A 21,670-nucleotide genomic window follows, 5' to 3' on the forward strand; every position below is an offset into this window, starting at 1 on the left:
TAGAGAACCCCTCTAGGCAAAACCTTAAGTTACAAAAAAGATACACAGACAGAAATAGTTATTCTATTCAGCACAATTCTTTTCTCAGCCATTTAAAGAAATCATAATCTAACACATACCTAGCTAGATTACTTACTAAAAGTTCTAAGACTCCATTCCTGTTCTGTCCCCGGCCAAGACGACTACAGACAGACACACAAACCCTTTGTTTCTCTCCCTCCTCCCAGCTTTTGAAAGTATCTTGTCTCCTCATTGGTCATTTTGGTCAGGTGCCAGCGAGGTTACCTTTAGCTTCTTAACCCTTTACAGGTGAGAGGAGCTTTCCCCTGGCCAGGAGGGATTTCAAAGGGGTTTACCCTTCCCTTTATATTTATGACACGCCCCCCAAATCTCAGCTAGGGTGAAACACTGGCTGGGATTTCTTCCTGAAGCTCTAGGAAAACAGAGTTAATAAGACACATGCATCTCTAAATATACTACCAAGTACATAAAGACTAACAATATTTTCCACATCTCAAGGACGATTTTAACCAGTTGATTCTGGGAAACTTTCACGGGAGAGTGCATCAGCCACTTTGTTAGAAGCTCCTGAGATGTGTTGGATGTCGAAATCAAAATCTTGGAGAGCTAAACTCCACCGAAGAAGTTTTCTGTTAGTTTCTTTGACGGTGTGAAGCCACTTTAGTGCAGCATGGTCGGTTTGCAGGTGGAAACGCCGTCCCCAAACATATGGGCGTAGCTTTTCCAGAGCGTAGACAATGGCATAACATTCTTTTTCAGTGACTGACCAGTTGCTTTCCCTCTCAGACAGTTTTTTGCTGAGAAACACTACAGGGTGGAATTCTTGATCAGGTCCTTTCTGCATTAAAACTGCTCCCACACCACGCTCGGATGCATCTGTGGTTACTAGGAACGGTTTGTCAAAGTCTGGGGCCCTTAGTACAGGGTCAGACATGAGTGTCGCTTTAAGCTTGTTAAAGGCCTTCTGACACTTTCCGGTCCACTGAACAGCATTTGGCTGTTTCTTTTTGGTTAGGTCTGTCAGTGGGGCAGCGATTTGGCTGTAGTGCGGTACAAATCGTCTGTAATAACCGGCCAAGCCTAAGAAGGATTGAACCTGTTTCTTTGACTTTGGGACAGGCCACTTTTGGATAGCATCCACTTTGGCCTGTAGGGGGCTGATAGTTCCTTGACCCACCTGGTGTCCAAGGTAAGTCACTCTGTTTAGGCCTATTTGACACTTCTTAGCCTTAACAGTTAGTCCTGCCTCCCTTATGCGCTCAAGGACTTTTTGTAGATGTTCCAGGTGGTCTGCCCAGGAATCCGAAAATATGGCCACATCGTCAAGGTAGGCAACTGCATATTCTCCTAATCCCGCTAGGAGACCATCTACAAGTCTTTGGAAAGTGGCGGGTGCATTTCGCAGCCCGAAAGGGAGTACATTAAATTCATACAGCCCGAGATGTGTGATGAAGGCTGACCTTTCCTTGGCAGATTCATCTAGCGGTACCTGCCAGTACCCCTTGGTTAAGTCCAAGGTAGAGATGAACTGGGCCCTTCCCAGTTTCTCTAATAGTTCATCTGTGCGTGGCATGGGATAGTTGTCTGGGCGAGTTACAGCATTTAGCTTATGGTAGTCCACGCAAAAACGTATTTCCCCATCTGGTTTGGGAACTAGAACCACTGGAGATGCCCATGCACTTTCAGAGGGGCGGATTACACCCATCTGTAACATATCCTGGATCTCCCGTTCTATAGCAGTTTTAGCTTGAGGAGACACCCGGTAAGGTTGGACCCTAATTGGGTGAGCATTACCTGTGTCAATGGAGTGGTATGCCCGTTCAGTCAGTCCTGGGGTGGCTGAGAACGTTGGCGCGTAGCTAGTGCACAGCTCCTGGATCTGCTGTCGCTGCATACGCCCAAGGGTCATGGAGAGGTTCACCTCTTCCACACCACCAGCACATTTCCCTTCGTAGTAAACACCTTCAGGCCACTCAGCGTCGTCTCCTCCCTGGGCTGTAAACTGACAAACCTTTAATTCTCTGGAATAAAAGGGCTTTAGAGAATTAATATGGTACACCTTAGGCTTTCGGTTGGAGGTGGGGAATGCTATGAGATAATTAACAGCTCCCAGGCGCTCCTGGACCGTGAATGGCCCTTCCCATGATGCTTCCATTTTATGGGCCTGGAGTGCCTTTAAGACCATGACCTGGTCTCCTACTTTGAAGGAACGCTCTCTGGCATGTTTATCATACCAGGCTTTTTGCTCTTTTTGAGCATCCTGTAAGTTTTCTCTAGCAAGGGCTAAAGAGGTTCGGAGGGTGTTTTGTAGGTTGGTTACAAAGTCCAGAATGTTAGTTCCTGGAGAAGGTGTAAATCCCTCCCATTGCTGCTTCACCAACTGCAATGGCCCCTTAACCTCACGGCCATATACAAGTTCAAATGGGGAAAACCCTAAACTGGGATGTGGTACAGCTCTGTAGGCAAAGAGCAACTGCTGCAATACTAGGTCCCAATCATTGGAGTGCTCATTTACGAATTTACGTATCATGGCCCCCAAAGTTCCATTAAACTTCTCCACCATGCCATTTGTTTGATGATGGTAAGGAGTGGCAACCAAGTGATTTACCCCATGAGCTTCCCAAAGGTTTTTCATAGTTCCTGCCAGGAAATTAGTCCCTGCATCTGTGAGGATGTCGGAGGGCCAACCTACCCTGGCAAAAATGTCTGCTAGTGCCTGGCACACACTTTTAGCCCTGGTGTTGCTTAGAGCTACTGCTTCCGGCCATCGGGTGGCAAAATCCATGAAAGTCAGTATGTACTGCTTTCCTCTGGGTGTCTTTTTCGGAAAAGGACCCAGAATATCCACAGCTACTCGCTGAAATGGAACTTCAATGATGGGGAGTGGCTGGAGAGGAGCTTTGACCTGGTCTTGGGGTTTTCCCACTCTTTGGCACACCTCACAAGACTGGACATAGGTAGAAACATCCTTGCCCATTCCCTCCCAGTGGAATGACCCCCCCAAACGGTCTTTGGTCCTGTTCACCCCAGCATGGCCACTAGGGTGATCATGGGCTAAGCTCAAGAGCTTGGCCCGGTATTTAGTTGGAACTACCAACTGTCTCTGAGGATGCCAGTCTTCCTGGTGTCCCCCAGAAAGAGTTTCCTTGTATAAAAGTCCTCTTTCTACAACAAACCTGGATCGATTAGAAGAGCTGAGAGGCGGTGGGTTGCTCCGTGCCGCCGTCCAAGCTCTCTGGAGGCTTTCATCTGCTTCCTGTTCGGTCTGGAACTGTTCCCTTGATGCTGGAGACATCAGTTCCTCATGGGATTGTGGACCTAGGCTTGGTCCCTCTGGAAGCGATATAGGGGATGGAGCTGTTTCTGTTGACTGTGAACCGCTCTCCGCTGGTGTACTATTTTGGGATTCAGGCTCCGGCTGAGCCTCTTGTGTAGGGTTATCGGCTGCTGCCAGTTCAGGTTCGGTGGGGCCCTCTGGTGTTGAGGTTGCAAGTACTGGATTCAGTGCTGGCACGGGGTCTGGTGTTGGTTGTTCGGCTGGTTCCGGTTCTGGGACTGGTTCCGTCTGGGTCTCTGGGACTGGATCCACTACTGCTGTTGCAGACATTGGCCTGGGGTCCGGGTCCATCACCTCTGACCGGGCCCTGATAGAAGTTTCCGGAACAGAGCTAGGCCTCACGGCTTGTTTAGCCTGGCTGCGGGTGACCGTTCCCACCCTCTTGGCCTGCTTCACGTGATTGGCCAAGTCTTCCCCCAACAGCATGGGGATGGGATAATCATCATAGACTGCAAAAGTCCACATTCCTGACCAGCCCTTGTACTGGACAGGCAACTTGGCTGTAGGCAAATTGAAAGAGTTGGACTTGAAGGGTTGAATCGTCACTTGGATCTCTGGGTTGATTAAATTGGGGTCCACTAAGGAAGCATGGATAGCTGACACTTGTGCTCCGGTGTCCCTCCACGCGGTGACCTTCTTCCCACCCACACTCACAGTTTCCCTCCGCTCCAAGGGTATCTGGGAGGTATCTGGGCCTGTGGACCTCTGGTGTGATTCCGGTGCAATGAACTGTAATCTGTTGGGGTTCTTGGGGCAGTTGGCCTTTACATGCCCCAGCTCGTTACACTTAAAACATCGTCCAGCTGACGGGTCACTGGGGCGAGGAGGGTTGCTGGAGAACGGGGTGGTGGGACGATAAGGGGTCTGGAGGGTTCTTTGGGAGGTAGGTGGGGCTTTGGGCGGCCCCCGGTAATAGGGTGTGGTCTGGGGTGGTCCCTTCTGGTCTCCGCTCCAACTGCGACCAGTTTTCTTCTTCTCTGCCACCTCCACCCATCTGGCTCCAATCTCTCCTGCCTCAATTACAGTTTTGGGTTTCCCATCTAGGATGTATCTTTCTATTTCCTCAGGGACACCCTCTAAGAATTGTTCCATTTGCATTAGGAAGGGCAAATTTACTGGAGATTCAACACTTGCTCCTGATATCCAGGCATCCCAATGTTTTACAATGTGGTAGGCATGTCGGGTAACTGACATGTCTGGTTTCCACCTTAGGGCTCTGAACCTCCGACGAGACTGCTCGGGTGTTATCCCCATTCTGACTCTCGCCTTGGATTTAAACAGTTCATACTTGTTCATGTGTTCTTTAGGCATTTCAGCTGCCACCTCAGCTAAGGGTCCACTGAGCTGCGGCCTCAGCTCTACCATGTATTGGTCAGTAGAGATGTTGTACCCAAGGCAGGCCCTTTCGAAGTTTTCTAAGAAGGCCTCAGTATCATCACCTGCCTTGTAGGTGGGGAACTTTCTGGGATGGGAAGTGGTACCTGGAGAAGGATTGCTAGGGTTTGTTGGTATATTCTGCTGGGCCTTTATCCTCTCCATCTCCTCCACATGCTTCCTCTCTTTTTCCTTCTCCTCCTCCACATGCTTCCTCTCTTTTTCCCTCTCCTCCTCCACATGCTTCCTTGCCTCCATTTCCCTCTTGTGGGCAGCCTCTTGGTGTTGTTCTGCCTCCCTTTCTTGTTCCTTCTTCAGCTGCATGAGTTCTATCTGTCTTTCATGTTCCCTTTGTTTTTCCTCAGCCTGAAATTTGGCTAATTCCAGCTGTAGTCGAGCTGAGGATTTGGCCATTCTAACCTCTCTGTTTTTAACTAACTTTACACCCGAGGTTTAGAAATAAACAAACAAAACTTGGCTGTAAAATTTTGCTGTGCTGGAATAGAATACCTATTCTCTGATAGTGATTGTCAGCCTACAGAAAAAGACAATTCCCTTGTCTCTGCTCTGGGCCCAAATTAAAGCAAAAAACCTCCAACTACTTGGAAACCTGCTTACCCAGCCCAAAGAAGAAAAAAATTTCTTTTCAAACCTGTGCTCCTTGTAAAACAAAAAAAAAAAAAAAATCAAAATCCTAAAAAAAAACCCTGCCACTTTTGTCTCCAGGCAAATGGGTAGAGCACACACCCCCTATTTACTTTTAGGAAGAAAAGAAAAAAAAAAAAAAAACCTCTGGGTTGGAAGACTGTGAATTTCCCTGCAGGAGTTAAGTACCCTGCCTCCAGGCAAAGAAAATCTGCAATTCACAAGATAATCCCCTTTTGTCTCTGCTTGGCCACAAAGCAGAGAGAAACCAAGCTGCTTTCAGTTTCAAAGCTGCCTTCTGGACTTCCTAAAAATTCCTTTTTAAAATCTGTATTTCTAGTTCAAAAAATCTCAACTGGATCTCAAAATGATTTCAGGTTAATCCCACCACTGTGCCACCATGTCAAGGTTCCTCCCCCACTCTGAACTCTAGGGTACAGATGTGGGGACCTGCATGAAAAACCTCCTAAGCTTATCTTTACCAGCTTAGGTCAAAACTTCCCCAAGGTACAAAATATTACACCCGTTATCCTTGGAATGGCCGCTACCACCACCAAACTAATACTGGTTACTGGGGAAGAGCTGTTTGGACGCGTCCTTCCCCCCAAAATACTTCCCAAAACCTTGCACCCCACTTCCTGGACAAGGTTTGGTAAAAAGCCTCACCAATTTGCCTAGGTGACTACAGACCCAGACCCTTGGATCTTAAGAACAATGAACAATCCTCCCAACACTTGCACCCCCCCTTTCCTGGGAAATGTTGGATAAAAAGCCTCACCAATTTGCATAGGTGACCACAAACCCAAACCCTTGGATCTGAGAACAATGAAAAAGCATTCAGTGTTTTACAAGAAGACTTTTAATAAAAAATAGAAGTAAATAGAAATAAAGAAATCCCCCCTGTAAAATCAGGATGGTAGATATCTTACAGGGTAATTAGATTAAAAAACATAGAGAACCCCTCTAGGCAAAACCTTAAGTTACAAAAAAGATACACAGACAGAAATAGTTATTCTATTCAGCACAATTCTTTTCTCAGCCATTTAAAGAAATCATAATCTAACACATACCTAGCTAGATTACTTACTAAAAGTTCTAAGACTCCATTCCTGTTCTGTCCCCGGCCAAGACGACTACAGACAGACACACAAACCCTTTGTTTCTCTCCCTCCTCCCAGCTTTTGAAAGTATCTTGTCTCCTCATTGGTCATTTTGGTCAGGTGCCAGCGAGGTTACCTTTAGCTTCTTAACCCTTTACAGGTGAGAGGAGCTTTCCCCTGGCCAGGAGGGATTTCAAAGGGGTTTACCCTTCCCTTTATATTTATGACATAGGGAATATACCCTGTCCTCACATTAGGCTTTTAGGATTTATGGGGCACAAATAGTAACTAGTTTGCATCTCAGTTATGTAATAAGTATTGAAGTTCCACTTCTTCCTGCGTGCCTATCGTGCTGTGTTTGTTACAGAGCTCCCTCAGGCCTCACTTATCAGTCTGCACATAATTCTGTTAGAGTTCATCTTTCAGTGGTATAGGCTACTTACCCTTCTTTTCTCAGGAAGATCTTTTGGGGATCCAGAGTTTATATACTGTCTGATATACACCCCAAACTGATCTGAAATGCAGTACTTCCAACATGCTAATGCAACTAAAGTGTTAAATGTGAGCAATTTTATTTGTTTAGTCATATTCTTAAAGATCTGAGGTACAAACAAATTCTTTATGATCTGATCCTCATGATGTGTGCTAAGAGACACTGTGCAAGCACACTATAGTTTATTGTTTGAAAGTCTTTCCTAAAGTTTTCTACAATGAATTTAAATTTGCTGTAATATAGTTTTACTTGCCAGTTCTTTGATAATATTTGCTTGTGCTCAGTGGCTTGTATACAGCTTTTACTTAGTTGAATTATTTCTAGAGCTGCGTGAAGAGTTAAATCATAAGAACAGTTATACTGGGTCAGACAAATGATCCGTCTAGCTCAGTATCCTGTCTTTGACAGTGGCCAGTGCAAGATGCTTCAGAGGGAATGAACAGAACAGGGCAATTTTGCGTGATCCATCCGCTGTCATCCAGTCCCAGCTCTTGGAGGTTTAGGGACATCTGGAGCATGAGCTTGCATCCATGATCATATTAGCTAATAGCCATTGATGGACCTATTCTCCATTATCTTATCTAATTCTTTTTTTAACCCAGTTATACTTTTGGCCTTCACACCATCCCTGGCAATGAATTCCACAGGTTGACTGTGAGTAGTGTGAAAAAGTACTTCCCTTTGGTTTAAACCTGCTGCCTATTAATTTCAATGGGTGCCCCTGGCTCTTCTGTTATGTGAAAGGGGTAAATGACACTTCTTTATTCACTTTTTCCATGCCATTCATGATTATATAGACCTCAATCAGTAGGGCTCCGTGTCTGTCAAGGAGACCTCCTCTCTCCTCCAGCTTGTTTGCGTAAGGGTGAGCTGATTGGTGCTGAGATTGCCTATTTCATGGAGCTGCCTTCTGAGGTGCTGCTTTTCAAACAAAATCTAGACATGCTCCTTTGTTTCCTGCATCTTCTACTGCATTGGCTCTTTGAAATGCTGAAGAGATTTGATATCTCTAAGTGTCTAACGAAATGTTGTGAAATCCCTGTTTTTACATGAGAAATTGGATTTGGGATTTCAGGTTCACACCCAGTGTAATCTGCAGCATCTAAATGAGGGTTAAAAAGCAAATGGAGCAACAGGACCTAGAGAAGAATTTAGGGTCCAGCTGCCTGAATGGCCATCTGCCCCTGAGAAGACTTGTCCATGGAGATGTCTTATAATGTGGAAGAAAGCCTCTTTTCCTTGGGATATAAACATTAACCTTATATATGTAATCATCAAGTGGTCACAAATATGCAGCAACACATGACAATGTAAAGAGTCATGTTAAATTAAATTCCAGTCCTTTTCTTTACTTTGTTCCAAGCTGAACGTGACATTTTATAGGGATGAAGTTTAAGAGAAATTTCTATATCAGGAATTTATACCAGGCAAGTACAGATGGGTCTGAACTAAAACACCAGACCTGAACACTCCCAAACTTTGGATGAGTTCAGATCTGGATCTGAACTTTATGGGTTGGGCCTAGCTGTTCTGGAAAGGCAGATGAGGCGCCATCTCCTTTGGCCCACACAGAGTAACCCATCTTATCTGCTCCCTCTTGGACTTTCATAACTGCATTGATCTTTTTAAAAAGTTGTTAAACACATGTACCAGAAACATGGATACCACAACAAAAAACAAGGAAGAATAACAATCTTTACTACTGTACAGTGATCCAGTCAATCTTTCCAATCCCCAGGCCACACATAACAGATATCAGAAAGGTATTCTATTTGAACGATAAGATACTTACGTAAACAAGCTAGTGAAATGGAGTCAGTCAAGAGATGCTTGAAAGTTTGAGATTAGATTTTTCTATATGTCCAAAAACTAACGTACATTGTACATTACATAATGTTTTTGAAGTAAATCTAATGTAATTCATATGACGTAATGAGAAACTAAAGCTGAATTCAAATTAGGACTCTATTCTCTTCCCCTGTCATGTTAGCAGTGAGATCCCTATGCCTGGAAAAATACCTCATTGTTGTCTGACATAAACTAGTATGTTAATAGGTATAAGTACTGTACAGATTGTAGCTCTATTATTTGCTGTAATTATGTGTTCCAAAAACAATCAACCGTTTATTCTTTCAACTGTCAGTTTAATATACCTAAGGTATCTCTCTGCTTAGGGCAATAAGCCATCTGTTTTGTTGTTAAACTGCCTTCTGGTTGTCAAGTTTTTGTTATGATAAACTGTAATCTTGCCTTGCAGGTGGTACAGTGAAGGAAAGGAGCTTGAAAACTCACCAGATATTCACATTATCCAGTCAGGAGATCTGCACTCATTGATTATAGTTGAAGCTTTTGAAGAGGACACCGGACGTTATTCTTGCTTTGCTTCAAACATCTATGGGACAGACTCAACTTCTGCAGAGATATACATAGAAGGTAACATTATAAATCTTTGCAAAATGAACTGATCATAAATCTTTAAAAACAGAAAGATGTGTTTTATTTACTAGCACTAAATTTACTGGTTTGCTGCACAGCTGATCAGCGGAAAGTCAACAATTCCAGTCTATTAATACATTTTATCATTTTGTCTCTGAAAGTTCTTTTATACAGGTATTCTTATTGCTCTTTAAATACATTTTTACTAAGCCTTGAGCCTGCAACAAACTCAGATCCAGGACCTCTTGCAGATCTCATTGTAAGATCAGGGACTAAAAGTGCTGAGATTGTTATACCGCTCTATAGTGCTTTTCTGTAGCTCCTCTAGAAAAAAGAAAACTCAACCTATGTGTCTAATTCCCCATCAATCTGTTTTTCTCGCACTTGTTGCTCAAACATTTGAGGAATATGATAGTTCTAGCAATAATTATTATTTCAACAAGGAAAACTGAAATGTAGCCTGAGATTAACCTGTTATCCCCAACTTGCAGCTGTATACAAACAAGTCCGACACATACTTTGATCCTTATATCTGCATATAATATGTACTGTAAATGAAACTGAATGTATTTGTTTTCACAGATTTAAGCCTCTTATCTCATATTTTCCATCCTTATGTTCCAAAACCAAGCCATTTAGCTTAAAGTGAGTTCTGTCTATCATAGCTAGGTTTTTACACTGGACCCATTATCATAGTAGCTGGAGGGCCTCACAAGTTTTAAAAGAAATTCATAGGATCTTGGTTTCTCTCTCTCTTTCCAGACTCTAAGCAGAAGGGGTTTTTATGTCATATTTTTGTTAAGAGTGTGTGTTTATTGTGAGTTATATGACCTAACTTAGTTTGGCACTATTCCCCTCCTAACTGGTCAGCTGCTCTTGGTGCCAAAAACTATTAACTGGCTAAACACTGGCTGTAACACTACTACCGACAATAAAGAAATCTCAGTACGAGGTAACTCTTGTATTGTAGCTCATGTAGGGCAAAATTACCTTCTATTTCAGACATTTACACTTTTGCTTGGTTTCAGCCTTGTGAGCCACATTTTGGAGAAAAACGGGAAAACAAAATAAAATTGTGCAAAAATATTAACATGCAGTTTAATATTTGTGGTTGCACGGGAAAGAACAGGGGAGCCTTCAATCAAGCAGACAGTGACCCTTTATTGAGTTCTGATTGGTTAAAGATGTCTCACTTTGGGATCTACATCTCTGTGTAGATAGAATGAGGGTCACCTCACTAGAGCCTTTTCATTTTTTATGGGAATGAAGAGGCACCTCTTTTGTAAACTTAATTGCTCTTCAGTTGATTCAGGCACTGAATTAACAAAGGACTCTTATAAGCTTAGTTTATTTTAATGGCTCATCCCAACGCTTTACTCAACTCTGTCCTAAGGGTCAAAGGCAAAGTTTAAACCTTGTTACTCCAATTTCATTTGTGATTTCAGTCTCATAAAATGTAATAGAATAACAACATTATTCTATTTTTTCAGTCATTTTAATTGTAATAATATATTTCCATGGGTGTATTCTCTTATTTTTATATAATAGAAAGATAGTTTTCAAGTTTTCAGTTATTTATCTTACTACTTCCAATCATTACATTTTTAAAAATTGCTCTGGAATGGGAATATTGATTTTAATATACATTTTGATATCTATGTATAGTAAAGTTTTTCCTTGTATCTATTTGGTTCCAAAATTGAATATTTAAAGTGTAAGAGTATTTATGGGATATATATATGTGCCTTCTACTTGATTTGGCAATGTAATATTACATTGCCAAACCTAGCAAAACCTGCTGTAGTTCCATTTTCTATGTATTTTGTACATGCTACTGTATTTAGGGCCAGATTGTGAGATCCTTACTCTTGCTAATGAGTATCTTACACCATGACTACTCCCATTAAACTCAATGACACTGTTTGCGGAGGAAGGTACTACTCCATATAAAGGTATCACAAACTATCCCTTAATAATATTCTCTCTCTGTTTCTGTAATTTGCCAATGAAGAGACAAATCATGGGAAGTGCTGATTACCTGCAACACCCACTTAAAACAGTGGGAGTTGTGGGTACTCAGCAGGTGCTTACTACCTCTCCAGATTTGGGCCACAATCTGCTTTTATAAAAGACAATTGGAATTGGATAGGAGACACCGCAATGGAGACATTCTCTACTAGGCACCTCAAAGAAAAAAACAGATTCTGATCACAGGGAAAGCAGAGTCAGATATTGTCTTGAGTACCAGGCCGCTGACAAATGGAGCTATGATTCCTCTTACCAAAACAGTGCTAAATGGGCAGCGGCTGGAGGAGGAACCAGTAACCCGAAGAATACTAGATGTGGTTACAGGTCCCTGATGTTTTTGTGATAGTAATACCAAACATCTAAGTATAAGCTCTTATTTGACTACACAATACTTCCAAAGGCATGTGCCACAGAGCATAGAACAGTCAAAAGATTTAGATATTAGTGACATTTTAAGGAGGAATTGTGGGTCATCGAGCCAGACATTCACTTCAGATGCTGTTTTCCTCGCTTGAATCCATCCCATTTCAAATCTGTATTGGCCCAAGATTTATCATTAGTAGTGTTGGATTTAATTCAGTATACTGTATTACTTCGTTTTTACTGCACATAATCTTTTGGTTTGTTTTAACTTTATAATCCTAATTTTAAAAGGCTATATAAGAAATCCTAATAATGGAGGTTTGCGTACTCGCTAGACAAATTACTGAAAATTTTGATTCCATGTGAAATGTTTTTCCCTTCCACAGGTGCCTCCTCTTCTGAATCTGAAGGTGAAATTAGCACAGAAGAAATGGATCAGTAAGTACTGCTTGTGTTAAGATATTCCAAAAATTTTATTGAAAAAAAAAAGTAGGTGTGTGATTAAGTTTTTAAAATATTTTTAACCTCTAAAATATAAAATGGGAGAATTTGTGGTTGTTTAAGTGAGCAGTTTCCCTTCTGCAAAGTGGTAGGTGCACAGATTCTCAGTGTGGGTCACCACCTGTCTGTAGCCATAAAGTACAGAACCAGAAGTTGACTGGATGCTTGACAAAAGACTACAAAAGACTACCCCCCTTTCCAGGGACCCCCGCAGTTTCAAGACACTTCCAAAGCTAGCCCCTCTGGACTCTGAAACAAAAAACCCGAATCTCTCGTTCTGCATCAGCACCTTGCAAAAATAATACTCAGCAAGAAAAATTTTACTACTGCAGAGAACTGTAACCATAAGTTTAAAAGATCTCCCTTTTTCAGGAGGTCTGGATCCATGGACCTATCCCTTCAAAGAAGGGGAAATTGTCAGGTAAGCAACCACAAATTCTCCAATTCTCTCTCAGGGCTAGCTCCATAGATCGTCAGTGTGCGATTTTCTCAACAGTAACAAAATTCCTAGGGAACGATCAAAATAATGTCACTGAGAGAAAAGTGACTCTATGAAAGCACTGCAGCGTGCAAGACTTGCCTGTCAACATCTGCATCAGCTGAATACTGTGTATATCTTGTAAAACTTGGTAAATGAATACAGGGATGACCATGTCGTAGCTTTACAGATTTCATCGTAAGAGACCTCCCTTTCTCATCTCATGATGCCACCAGCGCTTGTACTAAGTGAGCTCTGATGCCCATTGGAGGTTTGAATTGTTTTGCTCTATATGCCTCAGCAATGCATCAGCATATCCACTGTGAGATTGATGATTCTGATGCCTTAGTACTTTTTTTTTTTTGGATGAAATAAGACCAGTAAGGCTGTTTTTCTTAGGCAGTTCTTTTCAGACAAAACTTTAAAGCTTTCCTTACATTCAGCTAATGCCATAGCTTCTCCTTTGGATGAGACGGATGTGGACAAAAAGAAGGCAATGAGATCTCTTGTGCTCAATGAAAAATCAAATCTACTTTTGGAATAAAGGTGGGATGCATTCTCAAATTCACCTTATCTTTGTGAAACTTGCAGCAGGATGGATCAACTGAAAAAACTCCCTACTCTGACAACCTTCTTGCCAAAGTGATAGCGATCAAAAACGTCTTTTGATAGTCAATTAATACAATGAAACTGATTTCATAGGTTCAAAGGGCGCCTGGATTAAGGCATTGAGCAGCACAATGTTCAAATCCCAAGACAAAGCTTGCTGCACCTTATGGAGATGCAATAGCTGAACAACTGTAATGAAGCACTGAGATTGTTGAAGATGACTCAGAAATTTACTGTACATCTATGCTGTTGCCACATTTGGATCAGTGACTGAGTCGCTTGAGTAAGCCCCTCCTTGGATGGGACTCTGATTAGAATGTTGCCCAGGAAAGGGTATACCTGTATCCTCTTCTGCCTGCGAAGGTCCATTATAAAGTAAAATTATGAACATAAGCTAAAATTATGACTGAAATGTATTTATCAGACTAGTATGGGGAGTGGGTAAACCTGTTCCTCGAAGACAAAGGACAAGCTGATGCCTCTAGCCAGGTGTCATCAATGTTGATTGTCATCACCTGTCAAGAGGCCATTCTTTGGCAATGAAGAGGGACAGGAATAGGTTGAGCTGCATTTTAACAAACAACATGGAATCTCTTTCACCACAGGACTCTGTGTCTCCATCCTCACAGTGGGAAGGCATTTTATCTAGGCATAACTCCAGGAAAATGCAGGAACTCTGCTGAACAAGTGAGGCATTATATCTAGTATTGGAATTTGTATTGCAGGAAGATTTGTTTCTCCCCTTTCAGGCTTAGCCTTGGTCCATTTGCTTTTGCAATAGTCTTGCCTTCTGTGATTAGAGGAGTAGTCATGAAAAGGATATATAGGCTGTAATAAGACCAGCTATTCCTTTTCCTGGATTTGGAGTTAAGAGGGTTCCGTAAAGTCTTTTTTAATTTAATTGAGGATTCCACCACCATTTTGTCAAACTACTCCCCACATAAGCAACTTCCTGAATATTTTGAAGCCCCTAACATGATTTCAGCCTGTATATTTCCAGGCTCGTTATGAGAGGTGCCATCTGGTCACCACATTGGAGGCCAAGGTATGTGCTGAAAACATCAAAGCATCCCTGGTTGCATCAACTTTGAATGCTGAAACCATTGAGATGTTCTTTAACTCCAAACCTAACTACAATGATTTCTTAGCCTTTTTTGGCAGTTTGGCTGCCAAATTGTCAGTCAAAGCCAGTACCATAGAGAGGAACATACAGCCTCAAATGACTCAGGTTGGCTTGGTTCATGAATCTTCCTCAAATTTTGGAATTGACATGAAGCTAGAGTTGAGCAAATAACTGATTTTTCAGCTTGGTGACTGTACCAACTTTTTTGTTTGTTTGTTTTGTTTCTGCTTTGCGTGTTTTTTAAACTTCCTATTTCTGTTGTTCTTGTTTGTTTTTTAAATAAGTCTAGCTGAAATTCAAAATGAAATGTCATTTCAAAACAAAAAGTCAAAACATTTTGTTTCAAAAATGTTGAAATAAAACATTCAGACTTTTTTTTAAATAATTTGTTTTGGCTGAAACTATTAACTGAATTTGACCAATCAACTGCATTTTTTGGCAAATAAAACTATTTGAAATTTTTGCCCTGCTCTACCAAAAGCCCTACATGAAATCAGGAGAGTTCCACCAGTCTTCAAGTTTCAAAATGAAAGTTTTGCACAGCACTAGCAATGGCTTTTCTAAGGGTCTCATTCCTAACCGTTCTTCTCTTTCGCAAGATTATTAGAGGATGAGCTATTTGATGCCTCCAGGTCTGTCAACTATTTTCCTGCTCTTAAAGAGATGGGAAAACACCACCTGATTGTTGTCTCCAGGTTGCTTGCTTCAGTTAGGTTTTGAAGCCATGTACTGTAGTCCTGTATTTCTTGGTAAAGAGAATGCTGCTCTGAGTTAGTAGCTAGATGTCCCCAAAGAACAGGATGATGTTGGACTAGATGTAGGATAACCAGAATTTCCTTTTCTTGCTACTTAGCTTCCAGCTGTCATCACATGAACCTGAATATTCTATATTTAAAGGAAATTAATACTACATCATCTGCTAAAAACATAACAATTCTCACATTTGCAAATAAGAAAGCAATGTTTCCTAAAGCTGAATACTCAGTTTGCAGCAGTGTTTTTTCAGACTCTTGAGTCTGGCTTCCCTGGGAAGGCTCTGATACCTTCCAGAGGAGGTGCACATATGGCCCAAAGAAAATGAAAAAGAAGACTGGCTCTTCGTTTTAATCATTTTTACTTAGCGCTAAAAATAAAACAGAACCAGCTATCATATTCAGGATGTTAGCTGAATTATAAATGGAAATCATAGCAGAAATAAAAAAACCGTAATTACATCTGTAAAATGTGCTACCAAAATTCTTAATATTTTTCTCAAAGTGAAGATATTCCTGCTGCTCTTTTTTAAGAACCAGATTATTTATTCTGTGTCATAGTGGACAACAACATTTCTGTTAGACTCTGAGAGCCAGATCCTCACATGTGCCTAAGGAGTATTGAGTACAATTGAGGAAGGAATGGTATGCACCCCTTGTTCCTAAAGTTGGCTCTGTGCTGGTCCAATCCCCCACAATAGATTGGAGCAGTTTTAGAGATACAAATTTGGTTAATCCATGCTGGTTTTTATAATATACTGTAAAACTAAATCAGCCACCTGAGTAGTATATGGCAAATTTATGCAACAAAATTATTAACTCCACATATATATTCCCACATGAAATTGACTTTATCATATTGATTTAGATGAGACCTAAAGTTAATCCTAAAATGAAGTTTTTATAGTATTGTAATACCGTGCATATTATGGGAGCATAATCAGAGAGAACATCTATGCAATACTATCCACTACTCACAAAAGCACAGTGCTCATTTTTAGAAAAAATTGTTTGTTTGTTTAAATATTTCACAGAGTCCAGAAACCAACTGATGTCTCTTTGAATGCACCATCTCCTGCTACTAACAGTACAACCACTCATCAAGAGACACCAAAGGTGCCATCTACTGTGGGTCAGCCAGTTTATCAGGTACAGGAGACAACATTCTATATGATCTATTTAAGAAAAATCTTTCTTTAAAATATACATCTTATACAGTTCAATTTTTACACATGATGTGCCTGTCTGATAGACTTGTAGCTCTGCACCTCATGATGATACGTGGCTGCATGCACACATAGATATCATGACTGCTAGCTAACCATATAACACATGGCAGAGAGAGTGGAGCCTCTTGCTCCCAGAGCATAGGCATCAGAAGCCCCAGGAAAGTGGTGGGTTTCAGAGCCCAAGCCCAAAGGTCTACACAGCTTTTTTTTAGCTCTATAGCACGAGCCTGACACTGTAGACCTAGGCTCGCCTCTGAGATTTGCTGCCAAGGGTTTTTAAATGCAGCATAGCCATACCCTATGGGTATGTCTACACTATGAAATTAGGTCGAATTTACAGAAGTCGTTTTTTTAGAAATCGTTTTATATAGTCGATTGTGTCTGTCCCCACACAAAATGCTCTAAGTGCATTAAGTGCATTAACTCGGCAGAGTGCTTCCACAGTACCGAGGCTAGCATCGACTTCCGGAGTGTTGCACTGTGAGTAGCTATCCCACAGTTCCCGCAGTCTCCGCTGCCCATTGGAATTCTGGGTTGAGATCCCAATGCCTGATGGGGCAAAAAACATTGTCGCGCGTGGTTCTGGGTACATGTCGTCAGGCCCTCCCTCCCTCCCTCTGTGAAAGCAATGGCAGACAATCATTTCATGCCTTTTTTCCTGAGTTACCTGTGCAGACGCCATACCACAGCAAGCATGGAGCCCACTCAGCTCACTGTCACCGTATGTCTCCTGGGTGCTGGCAAACACGGTACTGCATTGCTACACAGCAGCAGCAACTCATTGCCTTGTGGCAGCAGATGGTGCAATAGGCCTGAAAATCATCCTCATCGTGTCCGAGGTGCTCCTGGCTGCCTCAGTAAGGTTGGTCAGGAGCGCCCGGGCAGACATGGGCGCAGGGACTAAATTAGGAGTGACTCGACCAGATCATTCTCTTTAGTCCTGCAGGCAGTCCTATTGCACCATCTTCTGCCGAGCAGCCAGGAGATGTGGATGGCTTGCAGTCCTACTGCACTGTCTGCTGCCAGCCAAAGATGTAAAAGATAGATGGAGTGGATCAAAACAAGAAATAGACCAGATTTGTTTTGTACTCATTTGCTCCCCCCTCCCTCCCTCCTTCCCTCTGTGATACCAACGGCCGACAATCGTTTTGGTGAGGTCTGTCAGGGGCACCTTGAAAACTTTAATAAGAGATTCAGTCCTGCCTGAAATACCAGAGGGAGGGATAGCTTAGTGGGTTGAGCATTGGCCTGCTAAACCCAGGGTTTTGAGTTCAATCCTTGACGGGGCCATTCTGTGTGACAGTTGTTTTTGTTTCTCCTTGATGTAAAGCCACCCCCTTTGTTGATTTTAATTCCCTGTAAGCCAACCCTGTAAGCCATGTCATCAGTCACCCCTCCCTCCGTCAGAGCAACGGCAGACAATTGTTCTGCGCCTTTTTTCTGTGCAGACGCCATACCACGGCAAGCATGGAGCCCACTCAGATCACTTTGGCAATTAGGAGCACATTAAACACCACGCGCATTATCCAGCAGTATATGCAGCACCAGAATCTGGCAAAGCGAAATCGGGCCAGTAGGCGACGTCAGCACGCTGACGAGAGTGATGAGGACATGGACACAGACTTCTCTCAAAGCACGGGCCCTGGCAATGAGGGCTTCATGGTGCTAATGGAGCAGGTTAATGCGGTGGAACGCCGATTCTGGGTCCGGGAAAAAAGCACAGACTGGTGGGACCGCATAGTGTTGCAGGTCTGGGATGATTCCTAGTGGCTGTGAAACTTTTGCATGCGTAAGGGCACTTTCATGGAAGTTTGTGACTTGCTTTCCCCTGCCCTGAAGTGCATGAATACCAAGATGAGAGCAGCCCTCACAGGTGAGAAGCAAGTGGCAATAGCCGTGTGGAAGCTTGCAACACCAGCTACCGGTCAGTCGGGAATCAATTTGGAGTGGGCAAATCTACTGTGGGGGCTGCTGTGATGCAAGTAGCCCACGCAATCAAAGATCTGCTGATATCAAGGGTAGTGACCCTGGGAAATGTGCAGGTCATAGTGGATGGCTTTGCTGAAATGGGATTTCCTAACTGTGGTGGGGCCATAGACGGAACCCATATCCCTATCTTGGCACCGGAGCACCAAGCCGGCGAGAACATAAACCGCAAGGGGTACTTTTCAATAGTGCTGCAAGCACTGGTGGATCACAAGGGATGTTTCACCAACATCAACGTGGGATGGCCGGGAAAGGTACATGACGCTCGCATCTTCAGGAACTCTGGTCTGTTTCAAAAGCTGCAGGAAGGGACTTTATTCCCAGACCAGAAAATAACCGTTGGGGATGTTGAAATGCCTATAGTTATCCTTGGGGACCCAGCCTACCCCTTAATGCCATGGCTCATGAAGCCATACACAGGCAGCCTGGACAGTGGTCAGGAGCTGTTCAACTACAGGCTGAGCAAGTGCAGAATGGTGGTAGAATGTGCATTTGGACATTTATAAGCGTGCTGGCGCAGTTTACTGACTCGATTAGACCTCAGCGAAACCAATATTCCCACTGTTATTACTGCTTGCTGTGTGCTCCACAATATCTTTGAGAGTAAGGGGGAGACGTTTATGGTGGAGTGGGAGTTTGAGGCAAATCACCTGGCCGCTGGTTACACGCAGCCAGACACCAGGGCGGTTAGAAGAGCACAGGAGGGCGTGATGCACATCAGAGAAGCTTTGAAAACCAGTTTCATGACTGGACAGGCTACGGTGTGAAAGTTCTGTTTGTTTCTCCTTGATGAAACCCCCCGCCCCTTGGTTCACTCTACTTCCCTGTAAGCTAACCGCCCTCCCCTCCTCCCTTCGATCACCACTTGTAGAGGCAATAACGTCATTGTTGCTTCACATTCATGCATTCTTTATTAATTCATCACACAAATAGGGGGATAACTGCCAAGGTAGCCCGGGAGGGGTGGTGGAGGAGAGAAGCACCAGGAAGGGTGGTGGAAGAGGGAGAGACAAGGCCACTCAGCACTTTAAAAGTTTAAAACTTTAAAACTTATTGAATGCTGGCCTTCTGTTGCTTGGGCAATCCTCTGGGGTGGAGTGGCTGGGTGGCCGGAGGCCACCTCACCGTGTTCTTGGGCATCTGGGTGAGGAGGCTATGGAACTTGGGGAGGAAGGCGGTTGGTTACACAGGGGCTGTAGTGGCGGTCTTTGCTCCTGCTGCCTTTCCTGCAGCTCAACAATATGCTGGAGCATATTAGTTTGATCCTCCAGCAGCCTCAGCATTGAATCCTGCCTCCTCTCATCACGCTGCTGCCACCTTTCAGCTTCAGCCCTCTCTTCAGCCCACCACTTACTCTCTTCAACCCGCCACCTCTCCTCCCGGTCATTTTGTGCTTTCCTGCACTCTGACATTGTCTGCCTTCACGCATTCATATGTGCTCTGTCAGAGTGGGAGGACAGCATGAGCTCAGAGAACATTTCATTGCAAGTGCATTTTTTTCACCTTCTAATCTTCACTAGTCTCTGGGAAGGAGAAGATCCTGTAATACTTGAAACACATGCAGCTGGTGGAGGAAAAAAACGGGACAGTGGTATTTCAAAAGATACATTTTATAGCACAATGGGTACACTCTTTCACGGTAAACCTTGCTGTTAACATTACATACATAGCACATGTGCTTTCGTTCCAAGGTCGCATTTTGCCTCCCCCCACCACGTGGCTAGCCCCTCAGCCCTCACTCTTCCACATGGCTAACAGCGGGGAACATTTCTGTTCAGCCACAGGCAAACAGCCCAGCAGGAACAGCACCTCTGAATGACCCTTTAAGAAAAGAACCCTATTTCAACCAGGTGACCATGAATGATATCACTCTCCTGAGGATAACAAAGAGAGATAAAGAACCGATGTTGTTTGAATGCCAGCAAACATACACTGCAATGCTTTGTTCTACAATGATTTCCGAGTATGTGCTACTGGCCTGGAGTGGTAAAGTGTCCTACCACAGTGGCCAGAATAAGGATGCCCTCCCCAGAAACCTTTTGCAAAGGTTTTGGGAGTACATCCAGGAGAGCCGCGAATGCCAGGGCAAATTAATCATTAAACATGCTTGCTTTTAAACCATGTATAGTATTTTAAAAGGTACACTCACCAGAGGTCCCTTCTCTGCCTGGTGGGTCCGGGAGGCAGCCTTGGGTGGGTTCCGGGGATACTGGCTCCAGGTCCAGGGTGAGAAACAGTTCCTGGCTGTCAGGAAAACTGGTTTCTCCGCTTGCTTGCTGTGAGCTATCTACAACTTCATCATCATCATCTTCCTCGTCCCCAAAACTTGCTTCTGTGTTGCCTCCATTTCCACTGAAGGAGTCAAACAACACAACTGGGATAGTGGTGGCTGAACCCCCTAAAATGGCATGCAACTCATCATAGAAGTGGCATGTTTGGGGCTCTGACCCGGAGAGGCCGTTTGCCTCTCTGGTTTTCTGGTAGGCTTGCCTCAGCTCCTTAAGTTTCCACGTAGCACTGCTTCAGGTCCCTGTTATGGCCTCTGTCCTTCATGCCCTGGGAGATTTTGACAAATGTTTTGGCATTTCAAAAACTGGAATGGAGTTCTGATAGCATGGATTCCTCTCCCCATACAGCGATCAGATCCCATACCTCCTGTTCGGTCCATGTTGGAGCTCTTTTGCGATTCTGGACTCCTTCATGGTCCCCTCTGCTGATGAGCTCTGCATGGTCACCTCTGCTGACGAGCTCTGCACTCACCTGCAGCTTGCCACGCTGGCCAAACAGGAAATTGAAATTCAAAAGTTCACAGGCCTTTACCTGGCCAGTGCATCTGAGTTGAGAGTGCTGTCCAGAGTGGTCACAATGGAGCACTCTGGGATAGCTCCCGGAGGCCAATACTGTCAAATTGCGTCCACAGTACCCCAAATTCAACCCAGCAAGGCCGATTTCAGGGCTAATCCCCTTGTCGGGGGTGGAGTAAGGAAATGGATTTTAAGAGCCCTCTAAGTCAAAAAAAAGGGCTTCATCGTGTGGACAGGTGCAGGGTTAAATTGATTTAACGCAGCTAAATTCAACCTCTACTCCTAGTGTAGATCAGGGCTAAGACTATTAGGCAATGAGCAAAAGGAGCAGCTGTACCATCTCAGCCAATAGAGGGAATTCATGCAATAGAGGGAATTCATGCACTCTCTA

The 21,670-nt window shown here is 43.5% G+C and overlaps 1 protein-coding gene across 1 annotated transcript in view; it reads left to right on the forward strand.

The window, feature by feature from the left end:
* Nucleotides 1-21,670, forward strand: part of MYPN (myopalladin) — a gene marked incomplete at both ends in the record, with an annotated part of 94,521 nt that overhangs the window by 13,487 nt on the left and 59,364 nt on the right. The window contains 3 exons of the mRNA XM_084634827.1: nucleotides 9,228-9,403; nucleotides 12,184-12,235; nucleotides 16,295-16,409. Of these exons, the coding sequence (XP_084490953.1) occupies nucleotides 9,228-9,403; nucleotides 12,184-12,235; nucleotides 16,295-16,409 (343 nt within the window). The remainder of the gene's footprint in view (nucleotides 1-9,227; nucleotides 9,404-12,183; nucleotides 12,236-16,294; nucleotides 16,410-21,670) is intronic.

The sequence above is a fragment of the Lepidochelys olivacea genome, assembly GCF_965140295.1.
Source record: "Lepidochelys olivacea isolate rLepOli2 genome assembly, chromosome: 7".
Classification (NCBI taxonomy): domain Eukaryota; kingdom Metazoa; phylum Chordata; order Testudines; family Cheloniidae; genus Lepidochelys; species Lepidochelys olivacea.